Source organism: Equus asinus, chromosome 25, assembly GCF_041296235.1.
Source record: "Equus asinus isolate D_3611 breed Donkey chromosome 25, EquAss-T2T_v2, whole genome shotgun sequence".
NCBI classification, from domain to species: Eukaryota; Metazoa; Chordata; class Mammalia; order Perissodactyla; family Equidae; genus Equus; species Equus asinus.
The window spans coordinates 44,304,205-44,326,108 of record NC_091814.1 but is presented as its reverse complement, the minus strand read 5'-3'; the positions used below and the strand labels follow the sequence as shown (position 1 = coordinate 44,326,108).

The following is a 21,904-nucleotide window of genomic DNA, read 5'->3' as shown; positions in this document are numbered from 1 at the left end:
AAATGTGCATTAGAAGTCACGTGTGCCTAATTCTGAAATTGGCTTTGTACATTAAGGCTCATTTAACCACAGATGGTTAGAGAGAAGTTGAGAGACTCACAGTTATTGGTCATAATTTTTAAAACAGTAATAGCATGGAACTTTCTTGTACTGCAGGTGGGCATATAAGACGCTATGTTGTCAACCTCTCAGTCATTAGGAATGTTGCAAATTGGCTTATGTCTTACTGGTCAGGATATCACAGTGAAGATAGTTTAGTTGTGGAAAGAAAATCAGTGTCCAGAGTGCAAAGATAGTAATAGGGTAAGCACTTCCAGTAGGATTTTCGGAGTCCGGATTGATTTGTGTGCATTACTGGGTCTGTGTAAAATGGTGTCCTTTTGGCACTAGCTGAATATAAATTTCTGTAAATGTTTTTTCTTGCTGAAGATTAGTGTAATACGGTGAAATTTTCTGTAACTGAGGGGAGGCAGTGGTTGGCGTCTGCCGATAGCCTGAAAGTAACTAATGAGGATGTGCAGTCGGAACGATTGATTGAATAGCTGCAGTCTGTGTGTTTCTTTCTCGCTTGCTCTCTCTGCAAGCTGTAGAGAGGGAGGGGGAAGAGCAAGACACAGGGAGGGAGCGAGCGAAAAAAGGCTTTCTCTTAAGTGGAACTAGCACGGATCCCAGGGGCCAGGAGGCCAGAAATGGAAGTTTAAACTGCATCTATCTTTTAAAGGGAGAACAGCAGGAATCAAAATGTCAGTCTCCGGAGTCACGATTTACTCCTTATTTTTTAAGATCTGGAAGATAACACAGAATACTTTTTTTAGGATGTGGTTTTTTTTCTTTTCTTGTCCATGTTGAGATTATCTAATGTTATCTGAGAAGCTGGATTCCTATATGTCTGTCAGTTGAAGTGGAGATGGGAAGCAGTTGTGATAAAGGTATAATATGTATATATCTATCATCTGTGTGTGCGTGTGTATGTGCATATATATATATGCATATATATATCACTCTATGAAAAAATTTTTTTAAATGTAACCTTAATATAGTATATAGTAATTAAATTGTAGAATATCACATCATCTGCAAAATTCGAAGCTTGTTAGGTCAGTTTGAACAGATTTAGGATTCCAGAGTAAGATCTTAGTAAGGTCATATTGCCAGAACAAGGAGAAGCTGATCTATTTTTATATCTGCATAGGCATATATGTTATTCTCTCCTGGCAGCAGCTTTCAGTCTTCTCATGGCCCTTTGGCTGCAGTCTGGTGAATCATCTTGTCTGCACAGAACTGAACTTTGACCTGTGTGCAAACACCATCAAATCATGTGCAACACTAGACTATATTTTGTTCACAAGAATATAAAAAAATTTCATTGGATTCTATTAACTCCTACATTGCTGACAAATAGAGAAGTGGATTCATACCCCGTGAGATGCAAATAGTAAGTGAACTTATAGGTATTAAACATAGATCAGAGGAAATGACTTTTTATATGTGCACAGTTAAAGGTATATGCTGTCATGCTAAAGCAGATTCATAACTGCCAACTCTCCCTAGTGTCTTGATAGTTCAGACCCCACAGAGATAAAGAAACAAATTATGTGCAAATGGAATGTGATGCACCTTTAAAGAAAACTGATTTTCTGTGGGGAAAAACAAAACAAAACAATAATTTTACAGTTTAGTCAAAGATCCTACATTTTGGATTCTTGATGTTTCTTTCTTCTTTTCCAGAGGTGCCGGCAGAAAGGTCCCCCCGCAGACGGAGTATCTCAGGGACCAGTACGTCAGAAAAACCCAACTCCATGGACACTGCAAATACCTCACCCTTCAAAGTACCAGTAAGTGTTTCTCTTCTCTAAAAGAATATTTTACTTTTCTCCTTTCTTCTTAGAGTTAGAGATAGTTACCAAGGAATCAAAATATTTTGCTCCTCAAGAATTTCTTTACAATACTGAGGTTAAAGGACAGAGTCATCAACTTACATGGATTAACTGTGGTTAATGTCCACTACTTTAAGTGTAAGCTTTATTAGGTTTTAGCGAATATTATTTTTACTTGTGGAGTATTTCCAAAATATGTAACTAAGCACATTTAATTCAAATTCCTCTGAACTGTGAAGAGCAAAGCTTTGCAGGATGTCCTTTTATCAAGTTAAACCTATCTAGCTGAAATCTACCTAACTAGCTAAAACATGTCACAATTCTGTAAAGGTACTGGTGGGATTTTTTTTTTTTTTAATGGATGGGGGTATGACTTTTTTATTTTCCAGAGCTGGAGTACAAGCAAAGAGTGATGAAACTTAGAAAGTTGGGGAGCAAATTATCAGAGACTTAAGAGTTCTGATCCTGAAACTTGGCCTGTGCTTTGCTTAAGCCATCTTTTAGAAGGCCATCTAAGTGCTGAAGAAATATCCTAGTTTAAAATACTCCTTAAACTGACAACACGGTACTGAGAATCAGTATTAAATACAAAAGAACGCTGAGATGGAAAGACTGTAAGTGATCAGGTCATCTGACTACCAGTTGCTGGCCTAGTTTAGATCTTCTTGATATAACTCTGAGTAACTCAGATTTTAATTCATCTATTTTATTTGCTTATTGGTTAAGAAATATACTTACTTCCTAAACATATCATTTTATTAAAATTCATTGATTTTAAACTTGAAAAGAATTACTTACATGAAGTTGGTCATTATTAAAGGTACAATGGAAAGCAATATAAAGTAGAAAAAGATTTTTCTATTGAAAAAAAGAGTTTTTTCTTTGAATTCAGGCAAGTTAGTATGTTGTATTCTTTCTTTATTTATTTATTCCAATGCTGGGTTTTTTTTGAACTTTAGGATGACCTTTTACGTAGGACTGATATTTTGAGATATATAAGCTGGCATTCATTTATAAATTAACTGAAATGAATGTTTATTTTGGATTAACCCTGAGAAGCAAGATTTCCCCTTATTGTATCTCAGTGCCTTGTAGAGTTTGTGGATATCTGTTACTATGACATCTTTCAAATTTTTACAAATTTTCTCATTTTTAAAGATTACAAGCAAGTATTGGATTAATATTCTAACCAAATTATGACAAGTATTTTAAAATGTCAGATTTCATGCCTTTTACTAAATTTCTTTGTTCCGTAGACATAGCTACCTATTTAAAATGTTCTTTTCATGAATGAAAAAAGTGTTTTTCCCTCTCCTCTCCCCTTCTTGTTTTCCCCATGAAATAGAGATCGTTATAGTGAAACTAACTATCCATATACAGAGTTTGGTGAAAAGCATTGAGTTACAATTTGGAGTTTTCATACTATCACGCTAGAATAGAATGGTGAATTCTTAAATTTTTTTTTAAGTCAATAACTGAAGAAGAATATCCCTCCACAATATAGTAACATTGAAGTACTTCCTATATTGAATCTGAACTTCATGGCTGGGCTTTTTAAGTTTGAATTCATTAGGAACAACAATTTTTATTTATATTTAAACAGTAATTTGACACCTAATTCAAGGTTTACCTTAATAATAAGACTAATTATTGTTGAATAAAAGTAATAAACCAGTGATGCATATACGTGACAGCTAACACTGCTTATAAACCTCTTACTCAGTTGTTAGCCTTCTGATTATCACAGCCACTTCATGGATTTAAAAACATTGAGGGAAAGAAGGTGCCTCTGACTAGCAAATTGGAGTCACAAAGCCCGTGCACTTAGCTCTCTAGGAGAATAACCATTCACAAGCCCTCACCTAGACAATTGTTTGAAAAATAACCATCAGAACACATTGATTGCAATAAAGAAAGAAAAAAAAAGACAGTGATTTGAGGGAGGAAGCAGAGAAAATGAAAAGCAAGCAGTCATAAAAACAATCTGAATCCACTTAGGATAAAGGCAAATAGCCTTAGATTTATCAGGAGCCCTTGAGGGTACCATTGTATTACAGGTTGGATGGTGCATAGTGCAATAATTGACACTGATAATAATGAACCTCAGTCATCAAGAAAAAGTGAAATTATATTTGTTGTGCTGGGCTTTTTTAAAAGTGGAACTGCAGTATTGTGTGATATTTTGTGTTATCCATTGAGAATATTTAAGATCTTGAAGATATGTGATGCTTATAAAACTTGCTATCAAGAAAAATCTGGTTTGTGAAGTACCTCATTCCTTGATAATGCTGGATAAATAATTTATATTCTTTTAAGAGAAACCAAATATGCTGGCTAAATGAGGCACTGCAGTACTTGAATGTCTGTGGAAGTACATTGTGTTTTTTAAATTTCCATGGTCTTCCAAGAGCTGATGTGACCTACATCCCTTAAATGTATTGCCAATAAGAAGTATGTCTAGTTTTCAGATCAACAAAAAATATTTTTGTAATTAAGATCACGAAAGACTCTCTGCATATGAGAAAGCAGAACAAAAAGAAACCAAACTTTAAGATACTTAACTTTAAGTTACTTATACAGTATCTCAAAGATCATTTCCATGTTAACTTTATGAAGGGGCAGATGTGAGATTTAAGCACAAGTACTTGTGGTTTTAGGATTCAGGTATCTTTACTATGGTGAATAGCAGGTTCCCTCCTCATCAGCTGTACCCAAAAAGGAGCCATAGTGGACTCTTTCCCCTTATTCCTCCCAGCTCCATTTTCAGCCTTATTGAGAGCAGGTGATAATAGATTTTAGCAAGTCTTAACTGAAATTATTGACAATGACACACTTACTGAATGGTTACTTTGGGCAAAGTATTAGTGATTCACCAATTATTGATACTTTTTTTGGCATTATTCTTAGTACTGGGGAAACAGAAACGAACAACAGAATTTTCCACTCCCAGAGAATTTATAACCTAGTAGCAAGAGACAGAAAAATTGCCAGATTGATAAGGCGGCAGATAAGCATGGTGACACAGGTTTTTAACAATGCACTGTGTAAGCTAAGGCTTTGCCAAGGAGCCAATATTTGAGCTGAGTTTCAAAGGCTGAATGAAAATAGTTGACAAGGGAAGAAGATTATTCCAGGCTGACTGAAAAGCATTTTGGAAAGACACACTTCATAAGATGGACTGATGCTTCCAGGGAATATAGACAGGGTTCGGTGAGGCAGAAACTGAAAAGCATCTACGTAAAAATGGCAAGAGAGAAGGCTGGAGGTGAGGTTGGGGCAAGACTGTAAGTGGACTTGTTTGTCAAGCTTAACTAAACTTTGCTGGCTGCTAAAGCATTAGAGATTTGTTTTTTGAAATATTTGTCTTGGCTCAAAAGCTAAACCAAGTTGTATAAATACTATGAAGTATTGGTAAATTACTTGACTCTTCTTTCTCATGCTATCATTATCTCCACTCAGGGTGATAGGTAAGGGGCCATGATTTAACAGAAGGCCAGCCCAGCACCCACCCTGGCTATCAGCTGACACTAGAGTAGAGGTTAGCCTTCAGGAGATTCAGAAGAAACCAGTGGGTTAGAGTTGCTTGTATACTGCTGACTACTGCTAGATGAGGCAGAAAGGAGCCAAAGAATAACTCTAGCAATGAGCCCCAAACTTTTGTATATCTCCTCATTCCTCCAAATTTATATTTTTAAAAACATAAAGTGGATAACTAGTATAGCAGTGTACTCAGGTGTATTTCTTACTTAGTCTAAGCCACCTTCATGCAGTGGTAGACAGCAGAGTCAATAAGTTTAAAAGCAAGGACATGACAAATGGAAGAGGGAATTCATATAGCCACTGAACCTATAGGTTAAGGCAAGGTCTTGGTTTTTAGGAATCTTTAAAGGTATTTTTACTTTTCTCTAATCATAGCCATAAGAAAAACCAGAGATCTGCAGAATAGTTTTTCTGTTCTGCCTCCACTCTCCTTCCATATTTCTTCACCTTAATTCCAATCGCAGTTATTTCCTTATAGGTCTGTGTCCCTCATTAGACAAGAAATATCTCTTCTACTCATCTTTGTAGCTACCCCAATGCCTAACACAGCACCTCACACATAGTAAACACTCAACAAATAATCGTTGAATGGATAAAATATGCATGAATTATCTAAGGACTAGAGTTTCTCTCACAGCTATTCTCTTGGTATTACTGAGGATGTCTCTAGTCAAATTGGTTACTAAACCATTTAATAACCGCTGATAGATCATTTGGAATAAATGTACCTGTGCAGAATAGTTACATTTTTTCCTCAACAAAAAGATTTTAATTTATATTTGGAATTCAGGGCTATGGTATTTTATGTATATAGTGTATACTGTGTCTACTTATATTGGGAAGTGAAACTAGGTAGAATCCTTATTTAATATCTTTGTGGATATTTCATTGAGCCCTTTAGGTATCATACATATGTACAAACTCACAATGTTTTTGCAGATCTGAGTTTTGACTGTTAGATTCTTCAAGAACAATTTTAGTCGTCTGAATAGTTTTTTCCTCTTTTTAAGATCCTATTTTTCATTTTTTCTTTAACATCCTGCTAGACTTTTACTTTTGTGATATTTGTCTTTTCCTTTAAATATAGCATCCATTGTATTTGTGTGTGTGTGTGTGTGTGTGTGTGTGTGTGTCTGAGGAAAATTGGCTCTGAGCTAATAGTCTTCCTCTATTTTATGTGGGAAGCTTCACGAGCCATGCTAGGTCCGGGCCCAGGATGCAAACCTGCAAACCACAGGCCACTGAAGCAGAGCGCGCTCACTTAACCACTACACCACCGGGCTGGCCGCCCCCATTGTGTATTTCATACATTGTTAAAACTACATTTAAATGATATTACAGGGGTGATTAGGAAGAAATAAGAAAACTAATGAAAAGTTATCCAAGTCCTTAAATTTAATGCAGAAAGGGAAAATGATCACATCTTGTAATTGTATATATTTGTTTCACATTCCCTGAGTTTTTGGAACAAACTTCTTTCTTTAATATTCTATTTATAAAGTGACTATTGATATTTATGATTTTTGTATCACATCTCCCTAGACGATGCCATCAATTTAGCTTTGGCTAAAGAAAGCTGCTTGTGTTCCGGACCAGGTGCTCAGCTTAGTGTTCTCATTTCCACAACACGATGGTCTGAGTTGGCCTTCCATGTGAATATAACACAATGCAGTTGCAGCTGCTTCCTTTGTATTAGCTTTGAGCTTGGCTCTGAGAAAATTCAGGCACTAAAATATATGCCAAGACAACCAGAAAGCATGGTTGAACTAAGGCAGTAGCTGACTATTCCTATGGAACTCTCCTTGTGTTCTTGTCATGGTGACACCTGAGCATTCCCAATCAGATACACTGGCTACAAAAGACTGTCAAAAGACATACTTTTGCATACTTTTTAGAATAAAGTAAAGCTTTGGAAGATAAATGTAGACCTAGTTAAATTCCTAAATTTAAAAGGAATGTTTTAAAAGGAATGTATAAAAAGCAATGTTACATCCTTGCTTAAATATCGAGGTATCAGGCTCAGTCTCTGTCTTGAATGGAATCCTCAGTAAGATCAATAAGATCCTTAACAAGATCTTTGTTTTTCCAGGTTAAACCAAGAGACAGAAAGCTTCATGCCGACTTAATAAAGACCAGAAAGTGTTCATTGTCTAAATCAGTGGTTTTCAGCTCTGGCCATCCTAAAAATCACCTAAAGAACTTAAAAAAAAAAAAAAATACTAATGCCTGGGGTCCACTTCAGACCAGTTAAATCAAAATCTCTGGACTGGAACCCAGTCTTCTGTATTTTTTTTTTTTTTTAATATTTTATTTTTTCCTTTTTCTCCCCAAAGCCCCCCGGTACATAGTTGTATATTCTTCGTTGTGGGTCCTTCTAGTTGTGGCATGTGGGACGCCGCCTCAGCGTGGCCTGATGAGCACTGCCATGTCCGCGCCCAGGATTCGAACCAACGAAACACTGGCCGCTTGCAGCGGAGCGCGCGAACTTAACCACTCGGCCACGGGGCCAGCCCCCAGTCTTCTGTATTTTTTAAAACCTTCCCAGATGATTCTAACATGCAACCAGGGTTGAGAACTATTTGTCTAAAATGATTGGTTAAAATATTAGGAACCCATTTTAGTCAGTGTCTTTCCTGTGGACATCAGTGCTTTCTTTTATACCTTCAAGTCTGGCATAAGAAACTAACAAGCAGTATTTTCTCAGTGGCCTGCTATTGCTCAGAAACAAATTGCTGCATAGGGTATTAGTTGCCCTTCTCTGTTTGCCACAGTCAGTTCAGATGACCAGTCTAAATTTACAAAATAACTTGCCTTATTGTGACACAGTGACCTCTGACCAGCCTCAGAATCTCAGTCTTAAGGGTGAAATAATCAGTTTGAATTCATAGCACCCAGCTACAATACTATTTCTGTTTCTGTATTCTCATTGCTATTGTATTCCAGGACACTTAAAATTCTGTCCTCTGCTGCTCAAAGATTCTATATCCATCTTCCTTCTCTTTACTGACCATCTGCATGGAGTTGAAATCCATAATAGGGTCACCCTGCAGTGATACCTCTTTTAATAAAGAGTATATTTATATTCATATATGTATGAATATATAATATATGACTATGTAGTCACATTATGTCTATCAAAATATTACTTCCAGAGGTAAAAATAATATAATAAACATGGGAATGTCAGGAAAGAAAAATTATAGTCTGAAGGTAGTAAACATTAACTATATCTTTAAATCATTTTGTAATCAGAATGGGTATAATTTTAAAATCTTTTAATGATAAATATCTTAGAAAATATAAAATTTGGAGCAGAGTAAAAAGGAATAAGGTTAGATACGACCCGTTAACGGGGATAGAAAGGAGATAGCAAATACCTGGAGGAAAAGGGAGCAGCCATAGCAGGGAAGATTGTCAAGATTCTAAACTTGAAAGAATCAAAGAATGATGGAAACCTTCCTCAATCAATGGTTATTCCTGGAAGCAGGTTTGCAGCCGTACTAACTAGTGGAGATTCCAACTTATCCTGCCCAGGAGGAGAGGGCTGTTTGAGAGAGTACTCTTCTCTCAATGAACTCACTTATAGCTCATGCTTATGGATAGTATACTATAGGCCCCTCTTCCTCAAAGCAAAGATATTTTCCTTCTGCTTTAATGGGGAAGTGGAACTTAACGCCTTTCATTTCACAATTAGAGATCAACGTTTTGAAGTACTAATGCCCACTTAAGGGAGCATATAATTAGCCACTAAGTATAACTATCAGATGCTTTCCTATTTCACAGAAGTTAGGAAGCAAGAGATGTAGAAAGGAAACCTGGCCAACTTCTTGATTTTGCTAGGGCTAGCTGTACAGAAAGGTATTTTTATACTTCTCAGCTATACCTTTGTTCAACAAGGTACAAGCATTGCTGGTAAACAGTAATACCTTCGAGGTGCCTTCCTGCCTTCAGGCCCTTTAATTCTATAACCAGTGCCTGCACCATTCCACTGGACTTTTAAATGCTTTGTTTTATATTTTACATCTACTAATTTCATTTTAAAGGAACTTTATTCCAAGGGGATTGTTTGATTAAAATATCATTATAAAATTTTTTGTCAGACTATTGAGTAGTTATTAAAAGAAAAGCCTCCAAAAGGATTTGAATAGACATTTCTCCAAAGATATACAAATGGCCAATACACACATGAAAAGATGCTCAACATCGTTAGTCATTAGGAAATGTGAATCAAAACCATACTGAGATAGCGCTTCATACGCACTAGGATGACTATAATTAAAAAGAAAGACAATAATAAGTGTTGGGGCCAGCCCGGTAGCATAGTGGTTAAGTTTGTGCACTCTGCTTTGGTGGCCCAGGGTTCACAGGTTTGGATCCTGGGCGCAGACCTAGCACTGCTTGTCAAGCTGTGCTTTGGCAGCATCCCACATAAAATAGAGGAAGACCAGCATAGATGTTAGCACAGCACCAATCTTCCTCAAGCAAAAAGAGGAAGATTGGCAACGGACGTTATCTCAGGACCAATCTTCCTCACAGAAAAAAAAGACAATAAGTCTTGGTGAGGATGTGGAAAATTTGGAACGCCCACATATTGCTGGAGGGAATGTAAAATGGTGTAGCAACTTTGAAAAACAGTTTGACAGTTCCTCCAAAGGTTAAACATAGAGTTACCATATGACCTAGCAATTCTACTTCTAGGTATATGTACAAGAAAATTGAAAACATATGTTCACACAAAATCTTGTACATGAATGTTCATAGCAGCATTATTCATAATAGCCAAAAAGTAGACACAACCCAAATGGCCATCAGCTGAAAGGTGGATATACAAAATGTGGTCTATCCATATAATGGAGTGTTATTCAATCATAAGAAGGAGTGAAGTGCTGATACCTTGCTACATTTTGATGAACCTTGAAAACATTATGCTAAGTGAATGAAGCCAGATACAACAGGCCTCATATTTTATAATTCTGTGTATGAAATGTCCAGAATAGGCAAATCCATAGAGACAGAAAACAGATTAATGGTTGCCAGGGGTTGAGGGGGGGATAGGGAGTAACTGCTAATAGGTACAGGATATATTTTGAGAATGATGAAAATGTTCTGGAATTAGACTGTGGTAACACTTGCACAACATTTTGAATATACAACAACCACTAAATTGTACACTTTAAAAGGGTGAATTTGATGGTATTTGAATTATATCTCAATAAAACTGTTTAAAAAAAACTTGGGAAAAAGAATAGAAAATATCTGAATATTTCTTAATTTGATTGTAATTTGAAATGATAATATTTTGGATATATTAGGTTAAATAAAATGTATTTTAGGAAGGCAAAAGGCAAATATGTTTCATTATGTATTGGCTGCTTATTTTCTACAAGTTTTTTTTAGGTGCTTATTACTGATACTTTGCATATTTGCATTTTTATGTGAACTACTATGATTTTACCTACTATAAGGAAGATAGTTCCATACATTTTTACTCAAGGATATAGAAATAGGAAGCATGATATTTGGTTTTAAAAGAAAAAGGCAGATTATAGCCGTCATGTATATACAGAATATTTTTTAATTTTTGCAAGTTTTCACATCTCATGAGTCATTTGTATCTTATATAGTGTAGTTTATATCTCTTCCGTTAGTTCATGTCTATTAACTAAACTTCTTGACTGTTTTCATTTCATATATAGTCTACCTCTGCCTCTGCATTCTTATAAGATGTGTTATATGTGGGCTTGTTTAGTGGGATAGTGCTGAGATCTTCATATTAGAAGGATCTTTTTATGACTTTTGTATAGCAATGAAATTAATTGTTGTTTTAGAGAATCTTCTTCTAAACAATCCTCTGTACTGTTCTACTAATGCTTAGTTCTGATGTCCCATAGTAATTTAAATTCAGCTTTCCCCAAGCTGTATTCGCTTATGTTTTTCCAAAAAATTGTTTCCCCTGAATTTCTAACTTTGTAATATAGTCATGTGCTGCATAACGACGTTTCTGTCAATGATCGACTGCACATATGATGGTGGTCCCGTAAGATTAGTACCATATAGCCTAGGTGTGTAGTAGGTTTGTGTAACTACACTCTATGATGTTCATGCAAGGACGATATCGCCTAATGATGCATTTCTCAGAACATATCCCTATTATTCAACGATGCATGACTATACTACGAATTTCTTCAGTTCCAAGAGCCAAAAACCTAAGAGCCATAGTATTCTCTTCTCCTTCCTCCCACATTCAGTCACTTTTGAATTCAGCCAGCCCCTCTTTTCCAGCCCCACTGCCACTTACTGACTTCAGTTATCAGTGCTTGTTATTCTTCCTGTAAACCAGTACCAGGCTTCATTAGCATGAGACCAATAGGAGTGTGCATTTATCCATTATAGTACTGATACTGTTGTATTGTGGGGTCATTATTTGTATAGTTGCCTTCCCTAGTATGTGATTCTAGTGATGGTCTCCAGAATGGGATGTATATACCTCAGAGGGTACACAGCATGATCTATTTGGTTTGCAGAAAGAAAATATTAAATCTTTGATTTTTTTAAAATGTCACTCTTTTTAAATTTTTATTTTCTTGAATATTTTATAGTCATACATCAGAACATTCTTATAATTTATAGGTAAACAATTTTAGGAATGCACACCAACAGTATTTTTCTCATTTGATTCATGGTCAAGACAGTTCATAAACTACTCTTCTAGAAGATCAGGACTATATCTTATTTATCTTATAACTCGAGCACTGACATTTTCTTTTTCCTGATCTGTTTATGAAAACTCATTTAATATATAGGTGCATTCATGATTACCCAAGGTAGGAACATTGCAAAGACATTAACCTCTTATGCCATAGCATTGTCATCATTAGTTGATGGTTTTAAATTAATATTGTGCATTTTTAAGGGTCTGCATTAATCTGTTAAGTAAAATAGAATTAAGGGCAGAATATAGGGAGTAGAAAGAAATAATTTTCTTCTGTGGAAGCCCTGTGAGAATAATGATAGAGTGACTCTTGGGGACTATCTTTCTCAGTTTGCTTCTCATTCAAGGAATAATTGGATGTGTAGGAATGTGGTCTGCCTCTCAACTCTTTAAAAGTTAAACGGAAAAAAGACAATTTATTCAGCAGAAGTGAAGGTCAAAACCTGATGATCTGTCCTTCACTACATAGGCTCATATCTTATGCAGTCAGTGAGACCATTGTCACACAGGAGTACTTCCCTATTAAAATCAGGTGCCTGCAGTTGAAAAAGGCTCTGTACTCCTCTGACATGTGATCTAGGGCCTGTGTCACCTGCATGTTTAATTCTGCCAGAATATCAATACAATGATTTCATATCATTAGCATTTAAGAATTTATACCTAGAACAGGCAAAGGAGTGATAAGGATGTATTTTTTAATGTATGTTCAGCCAGCATCTCATGTGTGTGACCAAGAGCAAATTGTTTGACCTCCTGTAGGGCCTATGATTCCTTTTTTATGATAATTAAATATTCCACAAATGTTTTAAGATGCTTGGAGGTTTGCTGATAAAAAGGTACTATATACTAAGGACCAATTTGTTAATATTTGGGGGCCTAAATTTATAATGGAAAAAGAATGTTTGCAGCATTAAAAGCAGTACACTTAACGAAATAGCCTCTAGAAGTGGTGTAAATATGCCTAATAAAATCTTTTCCATGGTGTATTTCTCCCTCCCTTCCCCACTTTATTCTTTAAAAAACAAAAGGCCTATCCTGATAGACATTAGTAAAAAGTAATTATATTGTTTTACTTTGTACCTTTTGCTCACCACCATTTCCATAATATGGGTTTTAGGTGCATTTTGTTTCACGAGAGGCAGTAAGAATTTTATTTTTTTAAATAACTAATAGGCTTCAAAGCCCTCCTCCATCTGTAGTGCTGTTATTCTTAGTGTCCTAGAATTGAGAGATGGAAAGCTTCAATTAAATTCATCTAGTCCATCTCCCCTGACAATGAAAAACTTTCACATTATGTTATCTGATGCTTTTTCGGGCTTCCATGATGACCTCCGGGAGACTGTCCAGTAGACTGATAGACCTTACTTTGAGGGGATGTTCTCTTTCTTACTTTTGACCGATCGTTTCTCATTATTTTATCCCTTAAAGCTATCTTATTTAATATTTATACTCTGTTAAACGTGAGTTAAGATCTCTCTGCTAGTCATAAGAAAATCAACACACTTCATTAGCAGGAACTGAGATGGTCTATAGAAGACAATATTCCAAATAATAAACTTTTTCCTCTTTAAAAACTAGATTTGGTTTTATTTTAATAATTTTGAGGGGTTTTTTTTCCCCTCATATGTATTAGATATTTTCCCTAATTTCTTGAATGAATTAAACTTTTCTTAATAAAAAGTTTGGATTAATTATTAGCATTCTGGAAATATGTAAGTAGCCCACTGTATGCTAAGCATTGAAGAAATACAAAGTTGAGCTTGATAATATTTGCCTTCAAGAGCTAAGATTCAGTAGGGGAATATAACATAGGAATAGAACTAATTTTTGGTCATGACAGAGGAAAACAGTAGTATAAACAAAAGATCTTAGATAATCAGAAGTGAGAGACTAACTCCTATTAAAGAAAGTGGGAATGGTTTCCTGGAAACCATTTCCTGAAAATAAATAGTGTGGGGACAACTGAGTAACCATTTGGAAAAAAGATAAAATTAGATGTGTATCTCACACCTTATACAAGAGTAAACTCCACATGGGTTAGGGATCTAAATGTAAAAAAATAAAATAAACCACACAACTATTAGAAGAAAACATAGCTGAATTCCTCTTTAACCTTAATGTAGGAAAATCTTTCTGTAATGGTTACTGAAAAGCCAGAGGCAAAAATGTGTTAAGATGTTAACATTAGGGAAAGCTGGGCAAAGGAAAACTCTCTGTACTATTTTTCCAAATTTTCTGTAAATCTAAAATTGTTTCAAATATAAAGGCAAAAACATCAGGGATACCTTCCCTTCTCAAGATCTCTCCCCTACTCCACCTCATTAACATCTTATCCTCTTAAAAGATTGCCATTTCTTCCTGCTGTTTGTTTGTGAATTTCCAACCAAGGTTTTAACTCAGTGGTTCCCAAACCATGTCCACATGAAGATTGTTCACAAATTTTTTTAGCAGATTTATTCTCAATAGGCCCAAACTAGAAACAATCCAAATGTCCATCAGTTGGCAAATGGATAGACAGACTTTAGTATATCCATAGAGTGGAAGAAAAAGGAGTGAACTACTGTTGCGTGCAAGAACGTGGAGAAACTTCAAAAACTGTATACTACGTGAAAGAAGACTCCATAGTGCGTAATTCCATTTATATAGCATTCTGGGAAAGATAAAACCATAGGGACAAAGCAGATCAGTGGTTTCTAGGAGCGGAGGAGGAGAAAGAGATTGACTATAAATGAACAGGAAGAAATTTTTTGGGTGATAGAAATGTATATCTCAGTTGTGGTAGGATACATTTGTCAAAATTCATCAAGCTATGCACATAAAAATAGTGAATTTTGCCTTTTGTAAATTATACCTCAATAAACCTAATATTTTAAAAGAAAAGATACATTTTAAAACATAATATATAAAAGTTGAAAGTAAAAGGTTTGAAAATATTTAACAGGAAAATAATAATCAAAAGAAATGTGACATAGCAGTATTCTATCAAATGAAAATTAATCTCTACGACAGTGAATTTAATTAGGAATAGAGAAAGTGCTAAATATCTTCCATTTGCCCCCCTAGCAAATCTTAACATATCAATATGTTATAACATATCATACTGTTTTATTATAATAATTATAACATGTTACTATTATAACATACATATTTTACTTTTATCTTTTAATAACATATCAATATGTTAACATTGGTTAAATCTGATTAATGGGTATGTGCTTAATATATTAATTTCTGTGCTTTTGTATGTTTAAAAGTTTCATAATAAAAATTTTACTTTGCTTAATTAAAGGGAATCATTAGATGCTTGTCAAAAATGCAGATCACTGTGCTCCATGCCCGAAGATTCTGATTCATCAGCTCTGAGCTAGAAAAACAGCTGTAATTTATGATAGAACCTTTCTTTTCCCTTTGATGCTTAAATTTGCAAAAACAAAAAACAAAAGCCCCCACTAGGGAAGAAATTACCTACATTGAAACTGCTTGTTAACCATAACGCGCTCTACAGCTGTTACAGCTGTTTGTTGTTTTGTTATTATTCTTGTTACCTAGAGTTTCCCTTCCTGTTTGGACTTCCAATAACTGGAAGATACACTAAGTAAGTAGAATATGGTGACTGGAAAGTGGAGTTTAACATTTCAGATGCTCTTCCTTTTCCTTTTTCCTTGTTCATTTTCTACAGTTAGATTTTAGTCAACACTTTCTGAACATCTACAAGTTCCTAAGTTATATTAAGAGAGCAAGGAAGGGAATAATTTCTCAGGTAATGACAGTCCATAATATGAACTGCTAAAATATGCAGACTACATAGAAGTTAATTTACTAATTAAACGAAAACTTTAAAGCAAGAATGAAAACAGTTCTCACCTGGGTTCTTTCTAGTTGACCAGGTGGCATGTTCTTAGTATGAGTCATATAACATTTTAAGGAACTGCTATTAAAATTACTTAATCACCTAGAATTGCTTAATCCCTCGTGTGTCACCGACATGAAAGTCTCAAACAGGATTAAAGCAGGGTTCTGTTGCACATCACTGTGTTTTGTGTGAAGGTGATGACGTGTTTCTCTGCCTCCACTTCTCCATGTCTTGAGGGAACGGCAGCAGCACTAGGACACTGGCAAGTCAGTGTCTCTTATTGCCACTGGTGAGGCATCTGAGAGTGGTTGCGTAGCAGCGGTTTTATTTCAGTTACCAATCATGCCCTGATAGCCAAGTTCAGTCTTTGGGGGTTACTCCAATTTGCAGGTCGTGAACAACTTTTATCATTATCTTAACATTTACCAAGCTCCAGAGAAAGGCAGCATTTGGTTTTTCTTTCACTGGCAGTTGCTAATTTTAAGCCTTATTTTGACAGAAAATAGTGAGTACCAACAAATTAAAGTATGTCATTTTAGTTGTATCAATTTCTGTGGCACTGTAGTTGTTTAAAATGATAAGCTTTTTACTATCTTTAAGAATTGTAGATGGTAGCAACGGCATTTCAAAGGAGAATCGGATGAAGTAGGATTTGGAAAGTTTTATTAGTATTCTTTCAGATTAGGTTGGTATCACAAAGATGAAATCAGTTTGTTTGCAGTCTTTTCCTTTGTTTCCATTTATGCTGTTGTGTTTTTAGAATATGCTTATAGGAGCATCGTTTACTCCATAGATATCATAAATTCATGTGAAATAGAAGCATTTAGTTCTTGGCATCCATCTATTTTTAAATTTTATATTTGATCTTTTTCTCTTAGTAACCACAGAATCAGTTACATATAAAAGTAATTTCAATAGGGTTTCAATTTTACTTTAGTTTAATTATATATATAGGAGGTGTAGGGGCAAATTTTTCTAAGTCAGATGTCACACTAGTTGTTTTTTTCTTTGTTTTCTTTTCTCCCTCATATTTTCGAATTGGCATATTGTATTTCTGCCCCTTTGTGTTATATAATTCTATAATAAGGTATGTGTAGAAATTAAGTATAGTACACATGGGGAAATACATTATATCATAGTGCCTAGAGTGTTTGAAGAGGCGTTAGAATGTGGACAATTAGTATAGTGTAGTGGTTTGAAAGCGAGGATTCCAGAGTCAGGCTGCCTGGACATGAATTTCTACTCTGCCACTTAGCAGTTGTGTGACCTGAGAATAGTCAGATATCTTCTCTGTATCTTGGCTGTTGGTATGTGATCTACTGTTGATGAAGAAATGAACTGTTCATATATTGCACATTCTTGCTCAATACCGTATTAAGTCAGTGCACATTTCTATTTTTGTAGCTAAAAGTATTTCTCTCAGAAAAGCTAATGCTTGCTTATTTATGACTGTTTTGAATGGTCTTGTCTCTCATTGTTGATTTCCTTAGAAATCAGAGTAAAAGGTGAGGTCCTTACAATGGCCTACAGGATCTGCACGCTCCCACCACCCACCCCACTACAGGGACCAGCACCACCCTTCACCTCTCTGACCTCATTTCCCACAACCCTTCCCCTTGCTTTCTCCACTCCAGCCATATTGAGTTCTTGGCTCTTTCCTGAACTTACGAGCATGATTTACCTTAAAGCCTTTGCCCAGCCTGTTCCTGTTGCCTGCTTTTCCCTTCTGATATCTGCAGGCTAACTCACCTCTTTCAATCTTTACTCAGTGTAATCTTCCTCCGTAAGGCCTACCATGACCGATTTCTATTGCTAACTCTCTTTACACGGCTGTATTTTTCTATCGCGCTTGTCTTTTACTAATTGGTTGTGTTCTTTGTTCATTGTCTGTCTCCTTCCCTAGTATATAAGCTTAATGAAGGCAAAGATTTTTGTTTTGTTCACTGAGACATCTCAAGGGCCTCAAGTATCCGTCAAATAATAGATGTTCAATAAATATATGAATAAATGAAACTTTTTAACTTCTAGCAATATACTGGATTTAAATCCTCATCTATTAACTGTATTACCTGAAGCAAGTTACTAGACATCTACTTCGTGGAGTTGTTGCATGTGTTAAGTGGTATTACATATTGGAAAGCACTTGGCCAGTGCATGATAACCAGGAAGGCTTCAGTAAAGTCATTCAGTCAGCAAATGTTTATTAAGCACTTATAATGTACCAAATATCACTGTGGGCACTGGCATACGTCACTCAACAAAACAGCCCCAAATCCCTGCTGTTGTGGAACTTATTTCTAGTTTCCTTCCCTTCCTTTGTTGTGGTAGTTTCTAGGAGGAAAAATCAGTAGTCTCTTATCCCAGATTCATATTCAATTAATACTTATAGGTACCTGTTTTCCATTATTTTAAAAATACTTTTGTATTCAGTTATCTTAAGTTTTGGAATGGCACGAGGTGAGGATTTTTTTAATCCTCATTTTACAGATGAGAAATCTGAAAACTTGGAAGTTGTGACTTGTCCAAGGTCATTCAACTAGGAGAAACTGGAGCCAGGATTTGAAACCACACTTTCTGATTCAGAGTTCCCTGCTCTTTCCATGATGCCACTTGTAGCAAACACACCATGATGGCTTTTGTTCATTTTACTGCCTGTTTTATTTCAGTGCTACAAATGTTTATTGAGGCCCTACAAAATGCCCTGCCCTGGCAATGCAAAGATTGTTTAGTCCCTGTCCTGAGGAGTTCAGAGTGTAGTAGAGAAGACTGTTGACGCGTAAGTGGGCATGCAGTGTGCTAAATGTCAGGCTGGCTGTATTTATAGATACTTAGAAGCACAGAGGAGGGGCACCTAATCTAGGGCAAGGTCAGGACATGTCAAAAAAGACACCCTAGAAGAGATCATGCCTGAGCTATGTCTGAAAGGACGACTTGGCCAGGAAAAAAGGAGGGAATATGAGCAATTTCAGAGAGGCATGATGAATGTAGAGAATTGTAGGCTTTTAGAGTTCCTGGAGTATAAAGTATGCAGCAGAGAATGGTCAGAGATCAGGCTGGAGTGGTTAGTAGCTACCAGATGATACCGTATCCTAACAGGCAGAACTCTTACCAGGACCACTCTTTTAGGTACCTTGGGTCAATTATCCACCCCTAGTCCACTCAGCCACAGCCAGGGAAGAAGAACTGCATGGTACAAAGCATAGTGACTTGTATGTAAGGAATTGCTCAGAAAAGGGCAGTGGGAAAGTGGGCATGCCATACACTCTGAGGTTTCCCAGAGTGGGTAATGTTGCTGGAAGGCTCAGTGCTTGGTTGGTCCAGGACAGAGGCATAATAGAAGCCAAGCTGAGCTTGGAGATAGTGAATATTTAGTGGCATCAGTCTATTCAGCTACGTGGTCTTCCTGAACAGTCAGGTCATGGGAGCAAAATTTAAACATTGATCTCATTTTGGTTTGGGATAGCTGATCATTAAGAGAATGGATGTTGTTGGTGATTCAATAGCTTCTGATGATTGGCCAGGAGTCAAGGTTGGATAGGGAAGAAAACAAGGACAGGGAGAAAGTGGGGTGGTCAAGAGACTGGAGGTTTCTGTGAGGTTGAAGAGCCAGATATATTGGAAGAAAGAGATATATGGTCAGGAAGAAAAGTCAGAAAGAAGAATATTCCTGCTTAAGATGTCTGAGGTGGAGGATCTCTGAATGATGATAAGATTTAGGATGTGGCTCTAGGAATGGGTAGCTGAAGATGAGGATAAAGGTTATTGGAGTCAAAGAATTGTGAAGCTAGGATATTAGATGGATCATTACCTGGTTAGTTACTAGTATGGTGTTAGGAGTTAAGAGACTGAGAAATACATCAAGCTAGGGGCTAACGTCCTTAGTGAATAAAGGAAAGTGAAAGAGAGATTAATGATGAGAACAGCAAAGAGTGATACAGGATGTTAAATGAAGATGGTGTGAACCTCGAAGAATATGCTTTACTCCAAACTATTATTTTATGGAATAGTGATATGGAAGCAGCCATGGTAAGCTAGGAAAATCCCAGCACCTCTTCCTGGGCACCACTGAATATTGCATAGGGGAGAATGAAAAACCTCTACCAAATAGGGTTCTAAACTAGACAATATTTCAGGTGAAAACCATGTTTCAGTTATATCAAGGAAATGAAAATAGAATTTTGTAGTAGATTCTGTTACCTCTGTAAAATATCACTGACCACTCTCGGCAGTCTTAAATTTCCCTTATCTATATTCCTAAAACAACCATAATTTCATGTATATATTTATCAGATATTTGCTGAACACTTACTAAGTTTTAGATACTGTGGTAGATTTTAGGACAGATATAGCATTATACCTTCCCTCAAAAATTTAAGGGCCATTGAGATCAATAATTATACATTAATACCTGGACAAACCACCCTTCCAGCCTTATTTTTACGACTCTTAATCATATGCCAGCCAGACTAAATCTTCTTAATGTATATCCTCTGTGTTCTTGCCTCCATGCCATTTCTCATGCTGTGCTCCATACAATAACCTTGGCTCCTCAACATTCCTAAACCTGAATCCTGTCTGCCCCGTGGGACCTGGCATGTTCTACTTCTTCTGTAGAACTCCCCCTTGTTTCTCCAGATGATGTCACCTCCTTTTTCTTTGAATTCCTGAAATTATTTCCTATGTACCTTTCTAAAATTATACCATATTTCATCAATTCTAAGATGCTTATTTTTCACATTTTAACATCTCTGTAGATTACTCTTTTAAGATATGCTGTTTGTCATCAACCAATAGTTGTTCAAAGAGTAGTTGAGAAGAATGAAGAAGCATTAAGAATATCTTAACCGGGTTATTTTGCATATATATTTTTTATGTATACACTATGTGATATATGACAAAACCTGCCTAAATAAGTCTTTAAAAAACTTCTTTAATACAAAATAACAATTCTAAGTGATGAAGCATTGGGTTATAGTTTAATTGGCAGCTTTTTTCTTAGCATATGTAAAATAATGGTGTGACTTACAACCAGTGGTGTGCTAGATTCAAAGAAATATGACAGTTAACTTTTATTTTGTGATTAAATATGCTAGGAATTAGTAACATTTATCTTCTAAATTGTGTCATATGTATTTATATTTAGTTTCCAAATCCAATCTTAAACTACAAGCTCCTTGAAGGCAGAATTTATGCTATCTCTGATTCCCTTACAACACCTGGTACAATGCCTTATAACAAATGGACATAAAATAAGTATTTGTTAAATCCATGGATTAAAATATGAAATATGAAATAATAAGTACCACAAAAAGGTAGAGTACTATATGAGTGAACATCTACTAGTACATTCTTAGTTACTGCTTAACTGTGTTTTTGCTAGAAATATGTATATATATGGTATTTGGTCAGGTCCTTGGCTGGATCTCAACTTAAGCCAGTGGTTTTTGAACCAACCATAAATGATTCTAATAGAATTCTGTAAACGTAGGTCTGGTTTGCCGACCACATTTATGAGCAAATGTGGTGACTCATCTTGACTGAATCATAGAAAGTAGTAAATAAATCCTTTGCGTTAGAGAAGAAATGATAGTGACTTTCTCTAATGATACTAAGGTTGTGCTGGAGACCAGGCAAATGCCTGTCTCTAAGAAACATGGGACTTTTAAAAATAGCCTTGTTTTCTTCCTTCCAATCAATCTTTATATACCTATAATAAAAAACAGCCTAGGGAATAAAAAACACCCTAGGGAATTACATCTATGTGATATTTTCTAGGAGTTTTTACCCTTATTCTTTGGGCTACAAGAACAACAAGAAATAACATAAGCATTTTTCTTGAGTCAGGTAAATATTTCTACTTCTGATTCAAATAAGTTTGTTTCCATTTTTCTCTAATGGAAGGAACAATGCCTATGTGTTCAC

At 35.8% G+C, this 21,904-nt stretch overlaps 1 protein-coding gene across 17 annotated transcripts in view; it reads left to right on the top strand.

The window, feature by feature from the left end:
• RASAL2 (RAS protein activator like 2) overlaps window positions 1-21,904 on the top strand; it is a 371,817-nt gene that overhangs the window by 282,736 nt on the left and 67,177 nt on the right. For 16 of the 17 annotated variants that reach the window (XM_070497403.1, XM_070497404.1, XM_044758568.2 and 13 more), the window contains one exon: window positions 1,729-1,835. In XM_070497403.1, the coding sequence (XP_070353504.1) occupies window positions 1,729-1,835 (107 nt within the window). Of the gene's footprint in view, window positions 1-850; window positions 930-1,728; window positions 1,836-21,904 lie in introns of all 17 variants that reach the window. The other variant, XM_070497407.1, reaches the window with a different exon arrangement.